This window comes from Triturus cristatus, chromosome 5_2 (assembly GCF_964204655.1).
Source record: "Triturus cristatus chromosome 5_2, aTriCri1.1, whole genome shotgun sequence".
NCBI classification, from domain to species: Eukaryota; Metazoa; Chordata; class Amphibia; order Caudata; family Salamandridae; genus Triturus; species Triturus cristatus.
The window spans coordinates 512791296-512817115 of NC_140588.1; the positions used below are offsets into that span (position 1 = coordinate 512791296).

The 25820-nt window shown below is 42.9% G+C and overlaps 1 protein-coding gene across 4 annotated transcripts in view; it reads right to left on the reverse strand.

Moving 5' to 3' along the window:
* Nucleotides 1–25820, reverse strand: part of GOLGA4 (golgin A4) — an 840043-nt gene that overhangs the window by 263866 nt on the left and 550357 nt on the right. For all 4 annotated transcript variants that reach the window (XM_085607536.1, XM_085607535.1, XM_085607534.1 and 1 more), the window contains one exon: nucleotides 21657–21809. In XM_085607536.1, coding sequence (XP_085463662.1) covers nucleotides 21657–21809 — 153 coding nt within the window. The remainder of the gene's footprint in view (nucleotides 1–21656; nucleotides 21810–25820) is intronic.

Genomic DNA, 25820 nt, shown 5'->3' on the forward strand with positions numbered 1-25820 from the left:
CATGCCACGTTTGATACCCTTAGCCTGTTTTCTCTCTTTCGCCACTGAATATTGCATGATGGGTCTAGAGGTTTTGCTGTTTCCATTATAAAGATAGGCTTATCCATGTCTGCACGGCAAACGCGAATGTTCCTTTATGAATTGTGTTTGCCTGTGTGCGCTCCTGTGTGATACCACGTACATGGGTGCCAGTCCAAATCGGGTAATTTTAAATCAAGTTAATACTCTAGGTGCCCATTTAAACAATCACTGAACAGCAGCAGAGAGAAAGTCTGAAATGCCCCGGATTGTCTCCCAACGATATTTAAAGTCAGTAGCTTATCCAGTCCAGATATTTCTTTCCTTACATTCTGATAGTATAGTCTTGCATTTGTAGGGAAAGTATTACAAGTCTCAGAATGCCTACAGAGCTGTCCATGCCACATGCTGGACAACCCGAGAGTGGCCCCAGCCACCTTGTGCTCCCCTTCTACGCAATGACGTGTGACCCTGCTGTACATTAACGGGATATCTCAGAAATTCCCCTTTTCCATCTTTCAAGCCATTCCCAGTGATTGGATAAGGACAATAAAAAATATTACAACGCACAACAAGGTCTGATTCCATCCCAGCTACTCAGACCTGTAATTTGCGGAAACTTCTCCTTTCACCTACAACCTCACTTCTGTCAGACATTATAACTGACCATTCGACCAATCAGAAGCCTTATCAAGCTGGGGGGCGTGGCGTGAGCCGCCGCAAAATGGCTGCAATTCCTTGAGGCTCCTCGCAACGGGCGAGACTTTTTTTGTTACGGAGCGGCAGCGTCTCTCCTCTGACTTCATGGACAAGCGCATTTAACAGTATTGACGTGGGAGAACAGGTAGCTACATTTTTTTCCTCTGCATGTGCCGTTTTTCACCCCTGCTTCTCCTGCGTTGCGTTCCCCTCAGGGAAAGCAATTGCGGCCGCCAATTTGTTTGCCATGGGTCGCGGCGGTGACTGGCTGCCCACAACGTTTTGCAGCAAGGTTGGGTTTGTTCGATTAAAAGCAGACGAGGAACATAGAAAACAGATTCCAAGTCTTTTCTGTTCTTACAGTCCTTATTGGAAATGTTGGCATCATAGCCCATACTACCCAATGTGAGGGAGTGCCTATCATGCCCATAACACCGTTGCTATTCATAAACCCCATTTGTGCATAAAACACATACTGGCTGTAATGTGTGCACCCTCCAAGTGTCTCTGCTGACCCCAGTGGTTTAGACTGCTACTAGTTGTACCTACCACCTATACCGTCTTTTCTTCTCACAAAGATAGACTCTCCAATCAGCTCAAGATGATGGACCTGGCATTATTTCTGCAAAGCAAAACCAAAGGGAATGATGGATGGAGTGTTGAACATTGCAAGCACTCACCCCCAGTCAACTGATCTGGGTTTAATCCATCATCATCCTTTAGCTCACTCCGCCACACCAGTTCAGACATAGCCATATGCAAATCAGTCTGACCCTGTGCCTCATGGGAACAGCCCAGCCCAAACTGCCAAGCCATGTCTTCCCTGGACCGGAAACAAGCATACTGGGACCGGTTTCTGGCTAATCAGCCGTCATCAGCCAGGCTAGCTTCTGCAACAGACAATGGAATGGTGAATATATACTTTTTAGAGATGCTTTTCTGGTTATTTGGTTCCTCGTTTTGCTGATATTAAAGCTGTTCTCGCTCTGAGGGTTATCAGTGGTCTATCTGCATACTTTCTCCATTCTTCTCTGTTCTACATTAGTTATCAGCAAAGGAGGGTGAAAAAGAGACTAAGTAGGGAACTGTATATGTTTCCTTCCAAGTTGGATTCTTTTGCTGCATGTCATTATCTCTGCTAACTTTACCAACATTAGTGTCATCTTTTCCTTCATATGTATATGGATCCTGCCTCTTCCCTCAGTCAAAAGGTTGCCTCCACCACTATGTCTTCCATACGTAAAGACTCCACTGCGGCTGCATCAAAAGGCCAAAAGAAAGATCCAGGTTCTCCCACAAAATCTCCATTACCTATAACACTGGACGATCTCATGGATGAGATAAAGCATTTAAAACCATTTGTAATTGATGCCAACGCTACCCTTCAGAGAATTGAGCAGAAATGGTCCAATTTAGGGTCAAGGGTTATGGTGGTGGGGCAGAAGATTAGTGACAATCAAGATGTGATCCCTAAGGTGGAAGCTATGTCTAGAGAAACAGCTCTTCTTAAACAGCAAATGGAGGACTTGGAAAATTGCAATAGGCACAACAATCTTAGACTTTATGGTATTCCTGAGGGGGAGGAGGGCCCTGACATGATCGCCCTTCTTAAGCTTCATATTCCTAAGCTAGTTGGCCTTAAGGAAGGTATTACTCTCAACTTGCAACGTGCGCATCGTAGTGGCCCTAAACCTGGGGGCTCCTTCTCCACTTCGTCAGTCAACCGCCCCAGAGGGATAATTGTTCGTTTCTTGGTGTATACTGAATTGTTGATGGTTTTGTCTGCAGAAAAACAAAGAAAGCAGCTGTTATGATCTGGTCACAGAGTTTTTCTCTCACAGGATGTGTCCCGTGCCACTGCCGCTCGTCGTAATGAATTCCTTTCACCCTGCTCTACGTTCCATGAACGCTAGGTATGGTCTTGTCCATCCTTGTTTTTTTAAAGTCACTTATAAGGAACGGACTCATTCTTTTGACTGCTCTGAGGATTTAAGACAATTGATTTCTCATCACAAAGGAGAAGAAATGGACCTTGGGAAAACCTGAATTCTGATTTTTCTAACATGTTTTTGTTTCCCATTTGCTTAACCACTTTCAATTTACAGGTTCAGATGTTTTTTCTTTGTCTTTATTTGTTTTTTTATTTTGTGATTGTTATATGTTCACCCTCTTAAAATCACAAACAATTTGAATGTGCATGAACATCGCATTATCCAAGAACTGGCATAGGATCAGTCATCAACTTTTCTATTGACTGATAAAGGTGGAGCACTGGTAGCCATGGATACAGTGTTTTACACAACTAAAGTCCAAGAACATATGAATGACCAGACTACATATCTGAAATTGTCACAAGATCCGATCAATGACATTAAGAAGACTCCGAACAACATCTTGTAAAAGGCACTGGAAATGGAATGGATTACCAATAACACTCAGCGATACTTAACAACTAAGCAACCCAGATGCCCAAGACTTTACATGTTGCCCAAAGTGCACAAAGATTTGGCTAATCCTCCCTTCAGACCCATAGTCACTAGATGCCAGTGAGTTTATGAACCATTGATCAGATGCATCAACCATTTTTTCAACCATTTGTTCAACAGTGGAAGACATGCATCAAGGACACAACACACTTCTTACAAATATTACAACAACTTTAAGGTCAAGCTATTTCCTCTTGGATTTTGTGTACAATTGACGTAAAGGCACTATACACATCTATTCCATTGGATGAAGGTATCGATGCATGTGAATGGGCATTACTACAACAGACCACTATAGCAGCCAACAGAGTATTTATCCTGGAGCTAATTACAGTTTTGCTTATAGCAGGCTTACTTAAAATGGAATGATGAATTTTTTCTACAGGTCAGTGGAACGTCAATGGGTTTTGCCAGAGCCCCAGCGTATGCGAACACAAATATGTTTAAGTTCGAGGAAGACCACGATTTTTCAGATCCAGGTTGGCAAGATAATTTGATATTCTACAAACGATTTATCAATGATATTTGTTTGATTTGGAACAGCACCGAAGACGAACTGACCAAGAAACAGTGAAAATCAAATTTAATTTCTGGATGTGTTCATCACCAAAACACAAGGAAAGTTAGTTACAGCTGTTCATCACAAAAAAATTGATCACAACAATTTTTGGTTGTATACTAGTTTTCATCCACCTGCGCTTTTACAAAATTTGCCCTATTCACAAATGTTAAGAATAAAGAGAATATCGACACCAGAAGCATCAGTGAGAGAAATTGTCCACAAAGAGACAAATTTCAAGTACGGGGATATACACAGACAGTAATTTCTCCAGCCGAAGCAAGAGTAGAAGAAGTACCCGGAAGAGATTTGCTACAAACCAAAGTGAAAAAAAGGCAAGACAGGATGGTCTTTGTCTCCAAATTTTCCACCAGGTCTAATCACATTAAAAAGATTCTAAATCGCCTTTGGGAATTGCTCCAAAGTGAACCAGAGTTCAAAGGTCTGTTTACAAAAAAACCCTATTCGCTTATACTAGGAGTAGGTACATCAAGGAACTTCTAACCAAGAAAGTACCTAATACAAGTGTAACAGAAACTGGCATGAAAAAATGCCACAACTGCTTTAACTGCAATAAAATCATTACGGGCAAAACTATCACACATCCACAAACAGGAAAGATCATTAAATTACGTGATACCACAGACTGCAACTCTATGTTCGTGATTTATTGCATCAAATGCCCCTGTGGAAAAAGGTATGTAGGGAAAACATAAATAATCCCTGAAAGGGATAATGCTAAATGGTTATCGCAAAGAACAATATGGTGGATAAAACATCTCAACACTATGATGCCGGCCGGATTAAACGACAAATTATACATGAGCGGATACCTTTAACTTCACATTTTCAACAGCATTTAGAAAGACCATAAAATACTGCGCTAGTTTTTTGATTTTTATCCCACAGACAGAGTTATAGAGATTATTGTTTGTGTGTTCATTTAGATTCAAGTGTGACACAAATTGTATGGAACATGTTATACTGTTTCTACCCACTTGTTGTTTTATGTTATGCGATTGTTTAGGTACGTTTTAACCCACAAACACACTTGAGGTCATCGCAACACATTAGAGCCCAAGACTTGGACTGCAGTATTTAGAGGGATACGTCTCACACCCAGGATTTAAAAGGCAGCGTTTGTGGGCATCCAGGTGGGTGCATAGTACCGGTTGGAGGATATCGACGTGCAGTTGGGGTCATATTTCTTCTAGCATTTCAGGCTTTATGGCATTGTGATGAGCTGTATACTTGGTGAGGTGGACCAAGGAATTTCGGAACCAGAATCTGAACATGAATTTAAGTTGGGACCGAGTGAAATTGAAGTTGTATTTTTTAGATTTGTAGACTTGTGCAACTCTAGAATAAAACGGGAGAAACCGCCGATACACATTAGATTATTGATTCAGATTAGGTAGTTCAAGATGGCTGCCAGAGTGGTGGTGACTATTTGCGATGGACTGGGTAGGTCCTTTCTTGATGGTGATGGCAACGCAGGGATATATTGGACAAGGAGATCTGGGAACCCATGCTTCTCGGTATAGAGACGCGAGTACGCTGAGACTGCTGGCTGAAGGTTTGAGGTGAGAGGAATGTGGTTGCGTTAGAACTGAGCTATTATGATACACAGGAAACCAAAGCTCACGGTTACACATCCGTTATTTGTAGCGGTTCACGGCACGACACTGACGAATAACCGAGATCAAACACATCAAGACTACACAAGTGGAGTTACGGTGTACGGAGAGGTAATCATTTAACCGTTAACCGTGTGTTGAGTGGCTTGAAGCATTTTTATTATTTATTTCTTGGGTGGCACATATGTTTTGTTATTAATTTCCCAGAAGACAGATCTATTTCGTGCAGGACCGGGTACGATACAGAGATTTACAGGCTTTGTTGGAGTGAGTTTTTCATTTGGTCAAATGCATCTTTAACACAGAGGTCGGTGGTGTGCTTTTAGATTGCACTATGCATCACTGGGTGGTTCATTTTTTTCAATCATCACGTAGATGAAGATTACACTCAAGGGCTTTGCACAAAACACAAGAATAATTGCGCGCTGGTGTGGGATATCATTTCACATGTAAACAGCATAACATATAACTTCGGGAATTATCAGTTTCTCCCTGTATGCTTAACATTGGAATTTATGTTTCATTACTGTACCCCTGAAGAAGGGATCAGTTGATACCGAAATGCATTTGGAAACGACTACAGATATAATCGTTTTGCAGAAAAAGACCATAATTTGTTGTTCATGTATATGATTTCTTGTATATTGTTTGTACAGTATGAGTAAAATATGATATGATTGCGGAGAATTATCCGTAATAAAACAATCCACTTTGTGGTTGCAATGTGCAGTGTAATGTATTGAAAGAGTTAGAATTGTATTGTTTAAAGTTTCAGTAAAAACTTATCAAAGTGTTTGCACCCATAGCAGTGCGGGCAGGGGCAAGTGCACTTTTACACTTGTAATTTATGCATAGTTTGATCCAGAGGCAGGCCACCTTATTCCCACCCAGCACGCTTAATCTAAGAAATACAGCTTACAATGGATGAATCAGTTTACGCATCAATAGGAGTGTGCGACATCTCGAAAATTCATTACCCTCTTTAAATACCATCTTCTAATGATCTTGGGGTTTTCCTTCACAGATATATCTTGTTTAGTACGGACACCCCTCCTTGCTGTTCTCTCCTCATTGTGCCTCCCCTCCCACTCCTATTGTTTATAGTACTTCACGTATGGGTAAGTGTTTCTTCCTCCTTAAAGTATGCACATTTCCTATATTTGTCCTCATTATATTTCTCTCTTTTGGTCATTCTGGTCTATCTCGTTTCTGTGGCTGCTGCTCCCTATTCTTTTTTCTCTACCTATCTATTGGTCTTTGTCGTTTCTCTCTGACTTAGTTGATTCTCATTTGTCCTCCTTTTACGGTTCCCCACCTCCCCATGTTAATCTTTTCTTCCTGGCAATATGTTTTGGTTACTTTGACTGGAGTCTTCCGGCTTCTTTTCAACCTCTCTTTCTCTATCACTCCTTTCTTCTTCTGTTTTCTTTCCCTCTCTCTTTTTCTTCTCTCTTCCTTTTTCTGTTCTCTTCTATACTCCTTTAATTGTTCCAATATATCATTTTCGATCACTTTCATCTCTTTCTTCTTTCTTGTTCTTTACTCTTTTATTATCTCTTTCCGTTATTTGATCTTAATGCTTATTATCCTGCCTGTTGGTTCTCAAAAGTCCGCATGTTCAATGTTCAGCTTTATCAATTTTATAATGCTCATGGTGTTGCCTAATGTTTCTCCCCTCTCATCATGACTGACAATGTTCGCATAATATCCTGGAATGTGAAGGGTTTGCGTAATCCCATCAAGAAGCAAAGGGTACTTACCCATTTATCTAGATTACATTGTAAAATTGTGTTGCTTCAAGAGAAGCATCTTAATGAAAATATTAGTTCTCTTAAAAAACAATGGGTAGGTTATATGTACTGTTCCCCAGCTAGCGAAGTATAGAAAGAATAGAGTGCTGACATTATCTCATAAGTCCCTTTCTCTTACTATAGAGAAGGAAGAGAAGGATGCTGATGGCAGATGGCTTGTTTAACATCTCATTATAAATGGTTCCCCCATTTCTCTTCTTAACATTTATGGCCCCACTGGTTTTGATTCACAGTTCTGGCAGACCATGTCCCATACTCTTCACTCCCGCCCTGATTCTAACCTCTTGGTGGGTGGAGACTGCAATCAGGTCATGGATCCCTTCACGGACAGGAAATCCACTGCAAAGTACATTCCCAATAAAATGCAAAAAACCTTTACCAAAACTATTCGTTCAAGAGGTCTGGTGGATGCCTGGAGAGTTTATAATCTAGACAGCTTGGAATTCACTTTTTATTCTCCCACTCATAATTCTACCTCTAGAATGGACTACATTTTTTTGAGTCCTCATCTCATTCCTAATTTAATTTACGCAGAAATTCGGCCCATATTTATTTCTGATCATGCGCCTATTTTTATTAATTTAGTTCTCCCTTCGGAGCCCTCCAAACCCAGTAGAAGGCGCCTCAATAATTACTTACTCAAAGACCCCAGCTTTATTGAATGCTTCAAGGATTTTCTGTCAGTATTTATTCTCAGTAATGCTAGTCCTGACATCACCTTCCACATCATCTGGGACGCTTTTAAGGCGACTGTCAGAGGTTTTATTGATTATGTCGCTGTCAAAAAGAAAGAACTTCTCAAGGAATCAACCTCCATATTATCCTCCATTAAGCAGCTTGAGCATACCTATTTCTCTTCTAAAAATTATGATACTCTTAAGAAACTAATCCAAGCAAAATTGAATTATAACAGGAAATCGACAGAAGACGACTCTGGGGTGCCACTTAAAATTAATTCTAAATTTTTCGGTGGTCGTAATAGAGCCGGTAAATTACTCGCAAATTACTTGTAGCTCAAATCTCAAAGATCCAAAATAATTAATATTACTGATGATAAAATCATTTCAAAGATGAGGAGATATTAAAATGTTATACTAATTTTTATAAGACTTTAAACACTCCCGAATCTTCTCCTTCTGACACTGCTTCGGAGTCATTTTTGAATCGTTCCCTCCTTACTCATCCTCCTCTCCTGATTGCTCTTTATTAGGGAAGGATTTGTCCCTATCTGAACTTAAATCTGCCCTAGCTCAGTTACCTAAAGATAAGGCTCCTGGCCCAGATGGTTTTACCGCAGAATTTTATCCCTGCTTCTCACAGACTCTTCTCCCGTATCTTCTATCTCTCTTTCAGCATTTTATTTCTCATAATGAGGCTTGTGGCTCCTTTCTTGAAGCCATGATCTGCTTAATTCCAAAGAAGGATAAAGAGCCCTCATCCTGTTCCAATTATCACCCTATCTCTTTAATCAACGTGGACTGCAAAATGTTTGCAAAATATTTGCTAAGGTGCTGGCCCTCCGCATTAATCAGGTTAATCCAGCTGTGATTGGCTACGAGCAGAAAAGGTTTGTCAAGGGCAGAATGCTGGCAGGGAATTCAGGAACTTTTTAAAAAATATTATTCACCTTGCAGCCAAGAGTTCCTCCCCTGTTGCTGCCATCTTGGATATGGAGAAAGCTTTTGATCGCATTCACTGGCTTTTTATGATGCGTACACGCAAATGGCATGGGTTTGGTCCCGTTATTTTATCTTTTATAAGTTTGTTATATTCCTTTCCGACCACTTCTCTTTTTGTTAATGGATTTCAATGTCCTTATTTTACCCTTCAGCGAGACATTCGTCAAGGCCCCCCTCTTTCACCGTTGCTCTTTATTTTATCTCTTGAACCTTTTTTTCACTCTCTCCGACACTCCTCTGCATTTCGTGGCTTTACACATAAGTCAATTGAAATCAAATTCACTGCTTACGCAGATGATATTCTGCTATATCTCTCTGACCCTTCTTCCTCTTTGCCCGCTATCACGGATGTTTTATCTTCCTAAGCTGCTTTGTCCGAATGTGAGAAGTTGGCCTGGCATATGCTGGTCACTAGTTATAGTGGCCACCTTGCAGCAGTCCAATTTGACTCTTATGGTAGATTGGTTTAAGACAACCTTTTAAAGAAAGCTATCCTAGTGGTAGCTGTGGAGAGCAGCCTTCAGGCTAAGTCTCAGAGGAATGTAAAGCAGCTTGTTTTACCTTATAATCTCCTGAATTACCAAATGAAAGGATACCACACAGGTATATATATCAAATATATATGTATTTATTACTAGACACACTCTACTAATCTCTTTATGAGATTAGAAACCAGGTACACATTCAAATGTCAACGTTTCACAATAAATTAAGCACAAATATGGCTGGAGCCCTAGGGGCGTATCAGACCATATACTAAGAAAGTGGTATAAGGATGTCGACTTGCAAAATGACAAGGCCTAGGGCCTGGGGAATCGCTGGGGCTTCACTACTGCAGTGTTACCAGGTAAGTAACAGGCCCACGGGAGATGCGTGCAGTGTGTGAACACAGCTGCGGGTTCCCTATTGATTACAATGGAGCAAGTTGCGGTTTGATTTTTAAAGTTCAAGTGTACTTCGAGGAAGTCTACAAGCAAGCCACTTGCAAGGTAAGTACTTCGAGGGCCAACACACACTAGGGCACCGGAGTGCACGAGTTACCTCACCCAGGGAAGCCGGGTGCATAGGTGTCTTTTGGTGTCGGGGGGGGGGGGGGGGGGGGGGGGGGGGATGCGCTGTTTTCTATGGAGACCAAAGAAGACTTGCTGCTTGCGTCGTCTGAAGAAGTGTCCGGTGGAATCCGAAGGTGGATTCAAGATGATGAAGACCTGAAAATCGAGGGGACAGTGTTCATGGTCACTTGCCAGTGGCCAGCAAGATGGATGACCACAGATGTTGCGTCGATTCAGGTCGTCGATGGTGTTTTGACTCTTCGCTCACGAGGACCAGGAGGGATCGACGATGACAGCAGATGGATTCGGAGTGTCCCACGACGTCTGCAGCTGATGACGGTGTCGGCAACCGGATTGGAGCCAACAAGCCTTGGTAACTGCAAGTCTCGTGTAGACTGAAGAAAGTCGATGGTGCAGACCAGCAAGGTCTGGTGGACTCGCCCAGCGATGGTGAGTGAGGGCAGGCCTGGAGCAACCAGGAGAGCTCTTTGAGTCGATGAGAAAGTCCTCGGGGGACCCACTAGCCAATAGGCAAGTGATCGCGAAGACGCCGCCTCAGGAAATGCTTCACAGGAATCCACGGTCACTCAGGACGGGGTAGGCAGCTGATTTTTGGTGCAAGACCTGCTGGAGGCTTGGGCCACAGATGGTCCAATGCACAAGTTCGCAGAACGTTGTTTAGGGTTTGCACTCGACAATAGTGCACGGTCCCCGGGTATTGCTGTTCCTCGTCACTCGTGGGGTCCACTCGCCACAGCTCTGCTGGGGACTCACAATGGCCGTCGAGAAGTCAGGAAATCCACTTCCGGGGCAGCAGGGACTTCGAACTCCGGCAGGAGCGGGAAAGTTTGCAACCGTTGATTAAGGTTTTTGGTGCCTGCCAAGCAGGGGAGTCACTCCTTGACTCCAAGGGAGATCCTTCTGTCTTCCAAAGGTAGTGGAACGTCGAAGGGCCAGGATTCTTCTTTGTAGAGCGTCGTCCAGGGTTATCTGAATTGCATTGGCAATGCTTGCTATCTTATAGTGAAGAAAGGGGAGGGACTAGCTCTATGACCACTCCTCTAGGAGGGTCAGGGGAGGGGGTGGTTACACCCACCTCCCTTTGTCCAGTTTCATGCCAGAGCAGGGGCAGGTAGCCCCTGAACCGGTTTGAGCTGGCATATGCACAGAGGAGCCTACTGCTCCCCCAGTGCAGGACTTCAAAGCACTAAGAGTGCACCCACCCAGCTCCAATACACTAAATCCTGTCTGGAAGGTGGTGACACCTCCCTGTGACAGGATGCCTTTTGTTGGGCCTCCTCCACTGCGAGTTTCAGTCAGCAGCAGGAGGGCAGCCCAGTGTCTGTGCTGGTGGCATCCATTTTGTGATGCCAGGGCTCTATAGGATTTCTGTCGTTTAGTACAGTGGGTACATGTCATCCCCTCTAGAAGGGTGGGATCATACTCCCACACCAGTTACTCGTGTGGGGGTATGATTCCAAGTTGTTTGACACCAAACACGACATGTTTTGATGCAGTCATTCCAAAGTTAGCATTTACCTGGAGGTTATAATGCACTTAAGAGTATATGGTTTAACCGCATCCACAAACAGCTATAAAGAATAGACTCCGGTAGCTGCAGAGGGGCCCTGCTCATGCAGAGGCACCCCCTCACATAGTAAACCAAGCACCCTGCCCTCAGGATTGATAGGGCCTGCCATAGGGGTGGCTGATAGGTTTATTTGTGTGTATGTATGGTGAGATATAGAAACCTATACCTCAGTGAGGAGTGCTAACACTACCTCACACAGGCTGCAGTAGCAGGCCTGTGGTGTCAGATTGAGAATGCTTCCCAGGGGTGGCATAATACATGCTGCAGCCCCTGGTAGGCCTGTGAAGTACCAATGCCCTAGGTACCTAAGGTACCATATACTAGGGGCTCATAAGGTACCACAGTATCCACTCACTAGTGCATCTAATATGCACACCAAGTTGTTTAGAGAGAACAGAGAGACTGGGGCCCGGATTAGCAGGGACCCAGCCAGACTAGGCATCAGAAAAAAAGTGGGGGCAACGTAAGTGCAGATCCTACTCTCCTACACCGAATATAAATTAAAATTTTCTAAATCCGAAGTGCTTCCATTAAATAAGTACCGTTTAAGAAGTATGTCCGAAGGGACTGATTTTAAATGAAACACTAATTACATTACCTGTTTGGGAATGAAATACGCCTCTTCCAGTGCTAAAACGGTTCAGCTCAATCTGGATGATGTTCTATTAGAGATATCTGGTATGGCAGAGAAATGGTCTCCCTTATTTTTGTCATGGTGGGGCAGGTTGGACACTTCCAAAATTATGATGCTCCCTGTTATTACCTTCTATTTGTCCATGCTACCAGTGAGACTCCCCTTAAAAAATGTTAAAACTCTTAATGGTGTTTTAAGTACATTTCTCTGGAATGGCCGGAAAACTTGTATTTCTCTATCTTCCTTGTCTGCTCCTAAAGATAGGGGAGGTGTCAATTTTCCCAACTTTCGTCAATATTACTCCTCCTTTTTAATCCGTCAGGTTTTACCTAATCTGTCTTCTTCTGAGGAAGCCTCCATATCGGTATGGTATAGATTGGAGGAATCTGTGGTTCACCCATTTCCCTTCTTCTTGTTAGCCAATTTTACTCATTCTCCTCGTTCATTTAAGTCCCCAACCATTTCACAGTTTATTTTGACCTTTAACCCGGTCCTTAAAAAATCCTTTTCACCTTTTCAAATATTCCTGGATTCACCTTTATGGCATAATAAGTCCATTAAACTTTCCAATCGTACCATTTTTTGGAGAAATTGGGCGGCTAAAGGGATTATCCAGGTTAAACACTTATTACAGGATGTGCATTTTCTATCCTCTCAGGAAGTGCAATCTAAATTCTGTTTGCCTGCCACTTCCCTTCTTAAATATGACTCTTTAAGACTGCTCTTAATTCAACAGCTTTCTCTTATCTCTGGATCACCCTCCTCTCCATCTGACCCCCTATTAAACAGAATCACTCTCTACTTCTCTTTCCGTTCGGGCCTCCCATATATATAAATATCTCCATTTCTCTCTTCCCTCTCGTCCCAAGAGTAAAACTGAATTTTAATGGGAATCTGATTTGCAATGTAATCGCTCTGTACACACCTGGAACTCTATTTGGACATCAATTCACTACACTTCCTTTAATGCTAGCGCTACTCAGACTCTTTATTATTTTTACCAAAGGTTGTTTTTAACCCCATTATCTAAATTCACCTCCGACCTATCTCCCAACTGTTGGTCCTGTAAAAACACTCCTGGCACATACAAACACTCCTTTTTCCTCTGCCTAATATTTCTCTTTTCTGGACAAAGGTATGTAAATTAATTACCTCCATTTGCTCCATCAATTTTCCTTTTGAGGTCTACTCCATATTTTTGGGCAGTAATTCCATACATTGGTTTGGTGCTCTAGGGATGGGCTCCTTTGTGGATTTGTTACTTGCCATTGCCTTTCAGGTTATCCCTTTCAACTGAAAGGATGCTTCTAAATTAACTTTTTCTGCTTGGCGGAATCTTCTCTGCTCCCATCATAGGTTAGACAAAGCCTTTGCAACTACCTCTCAGCAGCAACGTCGAAAAGAAGCCTTCTGGTCTCCACTAATTAATTATTTATCTTCTTCTGCATTACGTAACAAAGACAGTACCTTTGTTTTTTAACCACCATGACTATACTGTTAAATCTTTCTCATAATGTTCATATTTGACTTGAGATTGTATAATGTTCATTATTGGATCTCTGTATTTAATAGATTTGGTAAGAATGTTGATTTTTTTGCTGTTTTCTTATCTTTTTTTCTTCTCTCTCTCTATCCTTTCTTTGTTTCTTAAAAAACCTAAAATGCTAATTTGCTATGGTACATAACTCCTTAATTGCTCTTAGCTTTGGCTCTATTTTTTTCTTAAAACATTTTATTAATCAGCACCAGCATATTAATCACATTACAGAGGAGTAATAGAGGGATAACAGGTTGGCAATAGGTTACATCAATCAGCACAGGAAATGTCATTAGGAAGGTCTAGGGCGAGGGGGGGGGGGGGGGGGGGTCATCTTCAATGGGGAAAAGAGGCGGCTGACATATATCTCCATGATAGGAATTCCACATGCCCCACACATGAGACAACTTCTTAGGGCAACCACGGGCCACATATACAGTTTTTTCTCTGAACATTGACCAGTCTAAGTCTTTCTCCCAGTCGCCCACCTCCGGAGGCGGAGATGCGCCCCATCTCTGAGCAATGTTTCCCTTGGCAAGCATAAGCCCCAAAGTGGTCCACTGTAGCAAGCAGTCATTCAGATCATTTGGCTCCCAAATATTCAAGAGACATCTACTGACTGACTGACTGACTGATTGTATTTGTAGAGCGAACTTATGCCGAGGCGTCTTGGCGCTAGGAAGCAAGATCTGGGGAAGCACCGAGGTTAGCCTTGTATGAAAAGCCTGGTTTTTATAGCCTTTCTGAAGATAGATCGCGATGGCTGGAGACGGAGGGAAGCAGGGAGGGAGTTCCATAGTTTGGCCGCCAGGAATGAAAAGCGTTTACCCCCCCCAGCTAGCCCTCTTGATTTTGGGAGGATGGACCAGCCCATCGTCCGAAGACCGTAGACAGCGTGCCGGGATGTAGCGGGGGAATAGAGATTGAACGTCTTCTGCCCCGCCTCCGTAGAGGGCTTTGTGTACAAGGCAAAGAGCCTTGAACTCTACCTGACGTCTTACCGGAAGCCAGTGAAGTAATTTGATGCTCGCAGAGGTGGGATGGTGTTTGGGAAGGCCATATAGAACTCGGGCTGCAGCGTTTTGAAGTGATCGGAGTTTGTTGAGCTGTTTTACCCCCGTGCCCAGATAGAGTGCGTTACAATAGTCTATCCTTGATAAAATAAGGGCGCCCACTACTGTTTTCCTGAGGGAAGGCGGAATAAATGGGAGAATTTTGTAAAGAATTTAGAGTGTAAAAAAACAGGCAGAGACCACTTGATTGATTTGGGGGGCGCAGGTGAGCCCACCATCGAAGAGAAAGCCAAGGTTTCTAGCCTTGGTGACTGGCGAGGGGTATGCGCCAGCTTCAGGGGGCCACCAAAATTGATTCCAGATGGAGCGTTTATTACCGAACTCGAGGATCTCGGTTTTTTGGGTATTAAGTTTTAAAAAGTTGACCCTCATCCATGACATTACGGAGGAGAGACAGTCGCGGAACCGCTCGGCTGACATATTGTCGTTTTGCGTAACCGACACCAGTAGTTGTGTATCGTTGGCATGGGACACGAGCACTAGGCCATGACTCTTGATCAGTCTGGCCAATAGAGTTACATAGATGTTTAAAAGGGTGGGCGAAAGTGCCGAGCCCTGCGGGACTCCGCCCGGGAGAGTGAACCGTTCCGATTGCAGACGTTCCCAGTGAATTAATTGTTCCCTGGAGTTGAGGAAGGAAGCGAGAAGGGACAAGGCCTTACCACTGACTCCCACGGATTGCAGCCTTGTTAGTAACACTGAATGGTTTACAGTGTCAAAAGCTGCCGTGAGGTCTAGTAATAGAAGGGCAGCTCTACCACCATCATCCAAAACCCTTCGAATCTCTTCAGTTGCCATAATAAGGGCAGATCCGGTGGAGTGCTGGGATCTAAACCCATGCTGGGCGGAGTCCAGCAGGTTGTTTTCCTCCAGGTGGATAGTCAGATCCTGATTAATGGCCTTTTCCAAGTTCTTGGAAGTTATAGGCAGACATGAAATGGGACGGTAATTTTTCACCTCCAGAGGATCAAGGGATGTTTTTTTTTAGTATAGGCCTGATGCAAGCCAGTTTCCATCCTGCGGGAAATATCCCTGTTTCAATCACTAAATTGAGCAGAGGGGTCAGTGCTCTGCCGACCTTTTCCGCTGCTAGGTGTAGGATATATGGGGGGCATGGGTCAAGTGGGGATCCTGATTTAGTTAGGGAAAGTAGATCAGCCACTTGCTTCACCTCCAAACTTGGATAATGGGTTAGGCTCCCATGGCAGGACTGTCTATCCCAAGCCTCAAGGGGAGTAGTCCTATTGACCTGGGGTAGTTCACAAGCGTTCAGGCTGAGTTGTGTAGACAGGACAGTGTTAATAACCAGTTGGCTCTATTTTTTTGATAAAGTTTGTTACATTAAGTTTTCACTTTTCCTTTATCATATACATTTGATATCTTTTGTACCTTTTTTATGACTGTTGATATATTATTGTACCTTGCTCTCTATTTACTTAAATAAAGTTCTTTAAACTAAAAAACAAGCCTCATCAAGCTCATCCCTCCAAGCCTTTTAAATCAGTAGCGTAGCGAGTTTGTCAAGACTATAGTGCAAGGATGCAAATGAGCCACCCGGTTGCTGTTTGATCATAAAATATAGGAATAATCGGGCCTCAGTGCCCCCTTTGGCCTGGTGCCACGGCACCAATGGAAGCAAAGCCCCTCTTCCAAATTCCACTGCGTCAGAAAACGCAAACCACCAAATTGTGTCGGACTCTACTGGCCTGCAGCCATCTTTAAAAGCTTTCAGGTCCTCTACATACCTACCGAGCGGGACTCTTCCCCAGCACTCTCAGCCTTTGTGTAGTGTACTGACTCTTTTGAACAGAAGCATGGTTCATTAGCTGGCTTTGCTCTAGACTTACTAGATGGTTGTGGTACCATTATTTATTTATGTATTTTATGCTACATTTACAGAGGGCAAAACATTCCTCTATAGAGGGTATATAGGTGCCACAGCCATCCAATAAATAGCCCACGCTTTGAAACTTCACCAGATTCCTATTCTCTCGCAGTTCTCGCGGGCTTCCAACATCCACGTCATTTTGTGAACTCCCACCATCTACTTAAAATCCTAACCGATCACTGGGAGCTGAGCGGCTTCCTAGCAGAGCACCTCACTAATCAGGAGAGGCTCACCCCTGATACTCTGTTCTGCGATAGCCATGTCTGCACCGTTTCAACAAAAGGCTTCCGTTCAAGGAAAACTCATCCCCAAGCCATGTCGAACATAAAATCCTTGAAAAAACGGCTCAGAGAGTTGTTATGCTTTTATGTCGACTGGTTTTAGCATTGCAAATTTCAAAAGACTGTCAGTTTGGTACATAAGAAACGTAAAGTCGACCTTAAACAATGCCCAGCAGGCAACGATCGCAACTACAAGAGAATTGCGGAGGCAGCCTGGCACCATGGGCGTCGCTTCACCAAAATTCTAGGGGTAGGGAAAGTGACATTACATATCTTTTGACCTTAATGACATCACAGGAAGTGATACAATATAACCCTTCAATCAATCGATAGTCATTTGTAGAGCGCAGAGCTACCTCATAAAGGTGTCCCGGGGCTAATAGCGAGACTAAAGATAAGACCAGCCAGGAGACTACACCCGATTAAAGAGCCAGGTTTTTAAGGCCTTCCTAAACTCCGCAGGTGGGCAGGCAGTGCATTTCACCTCGACAGGTTTTGAAATATCATGGGACACAAAGGAGTCGATGGTGGTTGGATCTCAGGGTCTGCTCTTGTTGATAAGGACTAAGCCTCTGCTTAAGATAGCATGGGCCAAAGCCTCTTGTTGCTCTAAAGGCAAAAGTTAGAGCCTTAAACTCTATCCTCCTAGCCACTGTGAGCCTGACTAAAGAACAAGACCTCAGTCTTATCAGCATTCAATTTTAGACAATTACTATTCATCCAATTAGAAATATTTTTCAGGCATTCCTTGAATTTTTTGGAAGGCCATAGCGGAGTGTTCTTTAAAAGAAAAGACCAGCTGCGTGTCATCCGCTGAGGAAACCACCTTCAAGCCCCAAGATATAATCAGGTTGGCCAGATTGAAAAACAGCGGGCCCTAGGCCGAGCCCTGTGGCACTCTGCACACCAATGGTTTCGATGAGAATGTAAAAGGTCGAAGAAAGACCTGTTGGGAACAGTCTTCAAGATAGGACCAAATCCATGTAAGTACCATCTAGATGATTTATTCTCTCCAACAAGATCGGGTGTGCGACCGTATCGAATGCTGCCGACAGGTCTAAAAGTATTATCATGGCCAATGTGCCGCCGTTCACTGTGGCTATCACTGATTCATAGACCTTTCCTAGAGCGGTCTCCGTGCTGTACCAAGATGTACCCTTGGCCCTGATCTTTTCCAGGAAGGCCCCAGCATCACAATAATTGACATTGCTGAAGTTGTATTGTATTAATATAGCGCTTACTATCCCTGACAAGGTGTCGAAGCGCTTTACGGTGAGTAGCAAAAAGGATTAATAGTGGATTAGTATAGTAAAATTGAGTTAATTTGAGCAGTGGACATGTGTGTCAGTTAGCTGGATTGAAAAGGATAATGGGGTGGGGATAGAAGAGGAAATAGTCTAGAAAGTGTTGATTAGGAGACTATAGAAGTAAATAGAAGTAAAATGAGGTTTTGGATGAGCAGAAGGAGAGATGGAGGATGGAAGAATCTCTAGAAATTGATTAGGGAAAGCATAGTAGTAAAATGAGTTTTGGGATGAGTCAAAGGAGGGATAGAGTAGGTAAGAAGAATTTAGAAGGGTTGTTTGGAAGATCATAGTATTAAAATGAGGTTTGGGGTGATCCAAGGAGGGATAGAGGAGGCAAGAGTCTAGAAAGGGTTATTTTGGAGATCGCAGTAGAATAAGGTTTGGGATGAGTTAGAGAGTGGAGATAGATGGCCGTTTACCCATACAATACAATGATAGGGTGACAGTGAACTCGAGTTCACATAGGAGAAAGGTTTAGCTAGCCCAATTTCCACTGGCTCCACCTTCTGGGGACAATATTGGGTTATGTGCCCTAATCCTCCACAATTAGAACATTGAGGTATATTGGCTGCCAGGGGATGTGTTACTGTATCAATCTTCCTAGGCGTCTCATGTCTAGTGGATTTCTCAGGGCCACTGGTTCTTCCCCTTGAGTAGGTTTCTTCTCGCCCTCCCTTTGTCTCTTGGGCTGAATATAAGCACTAGCAATTCCTACTGCTGTGCCCAGAGTCAACCAGCAGTGCTGTTTGACCCACTTTTGCACAGGGGGATGTAGAAAGGAGAGGAGCTGTTCAAAATAAATCTTCTTTAAATTCTCCTCTTTAGTGGCATGCTCCTACTCAGGCATCTATCAACCATGTCCTTCACCCTATAATACAAGGCCTGAAGTGTTTGTGGGGCCCTTCTTTAATGTGTAGTAACCTTACCCAATATGTTTTCTCTTCTATGCCCAGTCGCTCTAGGATGCTTTTCTTAATGTTCCTGAATGGGGTGGTACAGCATGGTTTAGTGGCTTGGTAAGCCGTTTGTAGATCACCAGTCAACAGTGGCCCCAAATATTGTACCCCTGTTCCTCTGGCCACTCAGCTGCTTGGGCTAATTGTTCATAATTGTTGAAAAATAAACAAGGATCTTCTCCAGTCGCATACTTCTAGAAGAAGACAGAAGACAAAGAGGTTTGACCTCGTTGTTCTAGTGAGTCAGCCTATTTATTAAGGGCAGTGTCTTGTGACCGTGAGACCTTGTCAATATGCTCGGATTGCTTTTGGATGTCATTCTGAAATGTCTCCCTATCCTCAGTAGCGGTGCTCATTAATATTTCCAAGGCCTTTTCTAATCTTTGCTGTCTTTCAGCCAATTTAGCGACAAAAGCCTTCCTCAGATCCCACTTCTGACACCACTTTGTGGAGGGACGGGCGGAAACCTGGCTTCGGAGGCTTTTCTGTTTTCCGAATGGTTGTGTTTAATGATAACACAACTGACAGGTGAAACAGAAAAATTAGAATTCTGGTAACGCCCATGGGCAGTCAATGTTCCTCGTATTGCATATCCAGCTCTTTGAATGGTGGAAATGGTGAGGAATGCATTAACTCCAATTTAATCTTCTACGTTCCTAGGGTCTCGGGATGGTCGCAGCCAGCACCCTTGGAAGAACTGGAAAATGTGTGGGTAAGCATGAGTGATGATTTGATTTTGTATCTTTTATTTCTAACAGTAGGCAAGGGGAACCCATCACCATTTACCTGTGTAAAAAACAAGGGAAAGTGGTTCCCAGCTCAAAGGGAGACAAGGTTAGGCTCCTAGTTTAGTGAATTAGGCTCTCTTTCCTTAAATTCCAACAGGCAGTTAATCAGGAAGGGGTGCCATTCTTGTATTTCTCCTTATTCAGGCTTTCAATAGTACCACAGCACAAATGAGAAACCCTTCAAAGGCTAATGAATTTAGTAAGGCAAACATACATTTTATAACCACAACAAAGAAAGAATACAGTGTCGGAAAAGAGAGGTTGGTGCTCAAAATAGGGCTCCGGGTATTGTAATGCCCCCAGGAGGCTTTGCTCGAGTCACTCTCCTGAGTTGTGGCAGCTAGCAGGTGAAGGCTGGTGGCGTCAACCAGCCCTCACTCCATTTGAGTAGGTACTACACGGTCATATCTATGTCCCATTGCTTTCCTGTCACCAGTTGTTCACGGCTTTGTGGGTCTTTGCTTTGAGCGGTTGTCTTCGGCATCGTATTTCTTCCTTCGGCGCTCCTCATTGTAGTCAACGTCTTCTATGTTGAAAAGGACCACCCCTTCCAAGTCCATTTTTTCCTTTTATAGGCCTCCTCTCATTCGTGTGCTCCTGCAAAATAGAGTCCGCCTTCACTTTTGCTTTCTTTTCTTTTCTCCTGCAGGTAGTGCTGGCACGGATCACCATTATCAGGCGGGTTTATGTTCCGGGTGCTTACCAGAAACCTATAACGAATGGGCCCCTCTCTACAGACCAATATAAAATAGATGGATACTATATGATAGTGTGACAACACTGCATTACACTTTTCTTGTCCCCTTATAACTCAGCAAGTCAAACCTAACATTTTGTTGAAATATTTATTGACCTTTTTCTTGAAAGTGTATTTCTCCGGAAAAACAAGATACTTGCCTTCAGTAACTTCCATTCTGATAGATGTGCACCTTGCTACAGATTCACCTTGAACCATTCCCAGTTCTCTGGTTGAATCTTCAAGACATTATACAATTCCTAATACCACATGGCACAGCTGCAGCACCAGTTCCCGATTCATGTGATGTCATCTCCAGAAGTGATCTAGAGAGTTTATAAAGCTGCCCACCTGCATTGCTGAAGTCAGTTTTGCCTTAAATTCTGCGTCTCCCGGAAAGAAAAGCCAATTAAAATACAATGTGTATTGAAAATATTTCCTTTAAGGAATGTTACCAAATTGTAACGTGCTCTAAGCAAGAGGAGATGCAGGGATGCAATGGTCAAAATGCATAAAGATTCCTACCCATCTTAAAGAATATTGACAATCAGAAGCCTTTCTGTCCAAAACTGTACCTCAAAAACCTTAAGCATAAGAGTGTTCATCCAAACTGCCATTCAGTGCTCACTTCCACATCCAGAATGCAGTGGTCGGAGAAGATCTGAATCGAAGACCAGATGGGCGCTTGAAAGTTGCTGGGACCTTGGACTAGGACTTGGTTGAGGTAAGCAGAAGTGCGGTTTTCCCTCTATTTGAATAAGCTCGTACAACATCCCTGACTCCTTTACTGGTAAGAAAGTAACCATCATTGCTGCACAGATTAACCAATCTAAAAATTAACTGCTTGCATATAGCTTTCCTGTCTTTTGAATCAAAGAAACTAATCAGCAAGCATAAGCTTAGAAAGACATTCGTTTCACTTACAGTTCTAAGCATATCTGTCTCCTGCTGCAGTTCCTGAAGCCGATTCTCACTCTGGGACTGAATAGCTTTTTTCTGCAGCTCCAATTCTTCCAAAGCAAGGCAGTCCTGCTCCTTTGACTGCACTGTGTTCAAATACTCTTCATGACTCTTCACCTAAATATAAAGAATAGTTAATTTACCAAGCATAGTAGCATTTGTACTTTGAGAATTCAAGCACCACAACTATCTTATTTACAAACAGAACATGCACGGTCTTGACCTGATGTGAAAACCAAGCTGTTGCCTGTTAAGTGAATTTAAACAAAGCTGTGGTTCTGCTACCACTTTTTTGAGCATGCATCAAGAAATAGCCCATAATGGGGCAGTACACTGTAACCAGTTTATTTTGCAGTAAGGTACTTTGCTGAAAGGCTTGAAAAAATGGTTTTTGTTTCTGAACTGTAGTGATCATTAAAATGCATAATATAAATAGATCCAGTGTTGTTATAACCAAGTGGTTATCCTTATGTGCCTGTGTTTAATTTAGATTAATTTGGATTTCTGACCAGACTTATTAAAAAACCTGACATATCTTCCATATAACCCCCCAAAAAAATCTGGTAGCCGTAAAACATTTGTTATTTGAATCAGTGAAGCACTCAAAAGAAATTTTAAACTTATGAAATAATAATCCCTCTAATTCTTAGCGTGCTACATTTGTGGGCATGATGTCCAGCATGCCTATTTCACTACTAAATCATACAATCAAGTACAGGTACTTGCCCCAATGTGCACTATAACAAAGATGCAAATACAGACAAGTTTATGTCTTTTTTCAATGCTTTTGTATTAAATAAAGTTTTATATGGCAAAACCGAAAGAAAATAAAAACACGGATTTCAGAACACAAAAGCACCATATGGACATCAAATAAAACATCTAGCTTAGCAGTACATTGGACCACGTGAAACACTTTCGATCTCCCAATTAAGGTTCCAAGTGATAGAGAAACCCTAATACACAGGCCAGGTAAAGACGCAACCAGGGCATTATTACAAAGGGAGATCTTTTGGATCAGAAAATTAGACACACAGCAGCCAAGAGGGCTGAACGAAAAAATAGACATGAGCTGTTTTCTATAATAAGGAGTATTCTATAGCTATTTTTAATGTTATGGAGATTCTGCACCGATTTGTAGTTGTTAATATTAGTCATGGATGTTGTTAATAAAGACAGGATGATATAGATTGTGATTACAGGTTTACATCAGTAACTGAGGAATCTTTTTCTATTGTCCATTTCACCAGAATGCTTGCCAGTGCACCACACCACCCATTTACTACAGTAGGAACCTTGGTACATCAGACAACAGCGACATTCACTACAGTTTTATTTTTCCCCGAATTTTTTTCCCTTCATGGTGAATTTCAGCACAGTTGTTGGCATTGGGATTATCCCGATTAGGTATTTTACTATAGTGTTGGTTGATGGAATTTGCGAGCTAGCTTTTTTTTCCTTTCAATATAGCAGAGCCTTTTTTCCTGTTTTTTTGTATCCTTGTTTTCTACAGATTGCGGCACATCTTGGTGTTTTTTTAAAATATCTTTCAGGCACTACTCCTTGGGGTAGCGCATCCGGTTGCGAGTCGTGCTTATTTCACCTGGCCATTCGATTAGATTTGTACTTTTATTTACGGCTTTTTTAATCATCTTAAGATGGCGGTTTCAGCCATTTTGTGATGGGAGACTTGTGTGCTGCTGTCCGTCGTCTCTTTCAGTGTATTACAGGGCGGTTTAAATAGATAGCGGGGGAGCTCCCGGGCAGCAGCTGTTTGAAGAAATGGTTCACGAGTGACGGTGGTTGTTACATTGCAGAAAATTGAAAATCAGGGAGGGTAACGGTAGAGCTCATGGTTGAAGTTTTTCAGCTAAGAGGTCAGCGTTGTGTATTTAATACCGTGTTTTCGTCTTTGTAGAATTTTGGAATTTCTTGGAGAGTGAGAATGAGCCTGCATAGTGCACTGGCCTACATTAGACCAGGTCAGTGGTTATTCTTACATATCTACATAGTAGTAAGGTTTCATGTATCTAGGCATCAATATTCGGTACATTGTGTGATTAGTTTTTGTTTTATAGTGACGTTGAGTTACTTCATTGATCTCAGGCTGCAGACATTTTTCCAATCGCTGCGAGTAGGTTTCATATGAGGTGGTGAAGTATCACTTATTGTGGTTTAACTCTTGTTGAAGGCACATGGTGGGAGACTCACGCATTGACCACCAGTGGGGCACATTTACTACATAGATTTTCCTACCCAGTTTATCTATTACATCTTTGTAACCGTCTATATTGACAGTTATGTGTAACAATTGTATATAGCAGAACGTGACTTCTCTAGGAGTTACATGAAGGTTTACCCTGCACATTGTGTTTGTATTCTTGCAGACTGGCCCCTGACGAAGGGACCCATGTCCCGAAATGCATTTGGATTCCCTATGGAAATATGACTATAATACTGTCATTTGTTGTATTATGTAATCTGTTATTGTAACAGATCAAAAATTGTATTTAATACATATGTTATGTAAGAAACAATAATGAACACAGTGTATGTTGCTTTTAGATTTTAGCATAAAACTTTATTTAATACAAAAGCATTGAAAAAAGACATAAAACAGTCTGCATTTGCATCTTGCAGCCATAGTGCACATTGGCACAAGTACATGTACTTGATTGTATGATTTAGCCGTAAAACATTCTCACAAATTAATTGTTGCCTTTACGAAGATTATTGTTCCTAGATTTCAGGATACATTCCAATATCACTGTGCAGGTACTGAGACTCCTGCTGATGTCACAGAAAACTACTTCTCATGATATATATACACACACATATACGTGTGAGCAAGGCTAGGCTTGGCTGAAACGTGTCATATGGTGGACATGCTGTTATTTAAATAAATGCACTGAGTAATTTGGAGTCTGTGCACGGATTTATTGAGGACTTCAGGAGTTTGGTGTGTGTATATATGTATATATATCCAGCAACAACAAAAAAGTGAGCGAAGAACCCAAGCCACTTGATTGATGGCGGGCCGTGACGCGGTCGCACACCCCTATAATTCCACCAAAGTGTAGTCCCCTTCTAAGAACAACAGCGACAGAGCTCAAACTTCTTTTCAGCGCTGTAAAGATGTTTGGGCTGTGACGCTGTTGTTCTTTTTAGGAGACAACACTTTGGTGATATATATATATATCCCCACAGAGCAGCACTTCTGAATTCAAATAGCTTCTTTAAGTCCCTTGTGCAGAAATAGCAGTTTAAAATATAACAGATGCAAATGAGGATTACCTTCACCACAGGAAGGCAGTGGGATTACTATTCTTTTTTTTTTTTTTTTTTAAACCGTTTATTACAGAATCCAAAAAATATACAAAGATGGGCCTACAACCTTCAGGCCGGCCGCTAGCAAGCAGAAGGAGCATGCGATACAGACAATAGCACGCATGCTGCGGCAGAGGGAAATTCACAGGAGTTGGAAGAAGCGTTGGCAGCCACACCATCCGGACCCCACATAACGGTTTCTTTTTAATATAAATAACAACAAAAAACAAATCCACAAGGCAACCCACAATCGGAAACAGCAGCATGTGCTCCCCGAGGAGGGGGACCCCACTAGTCCATAGGAGTATCGAGGGGGGGAAAAGGTCAGGACGGGGACTAAGTAGACTCATTGCCCAGAACCGGGAAGACAAACTGGCTAAGGAGACGGGGCCGGTGACGGATCGGGCAATAACGGCGGGGTACAGATTCCCCCACGGTAGGCGTTCCAGGGGCCCCATACTTTCACCCATGTCCCAGGGTTACCTCTCGCAACATACACCACCTTTTCCCGAAACATGCACCAATCCATGTTATCCATCCACGCCGAGACAGTCGGCGACCTCTGGGAACCCCACAGTTGAGCAATGTCACGTTTGGCCACCATATATCTCAGAGTCGCCCACCACGTCTGCGGCACCGAGTAGTCGGTTGGCTCCCACACATTCAGAAGACATCTCCTCGCCTCGGGCAGCAGCGGCACACGCGTAACTACCCGCAAAACCTCATGCACACCACGCCAGAATCGCGCCACATCCGGGCATTCCCACAAAATATGGAGAAAGGTCCCCAAAGAGCCACACC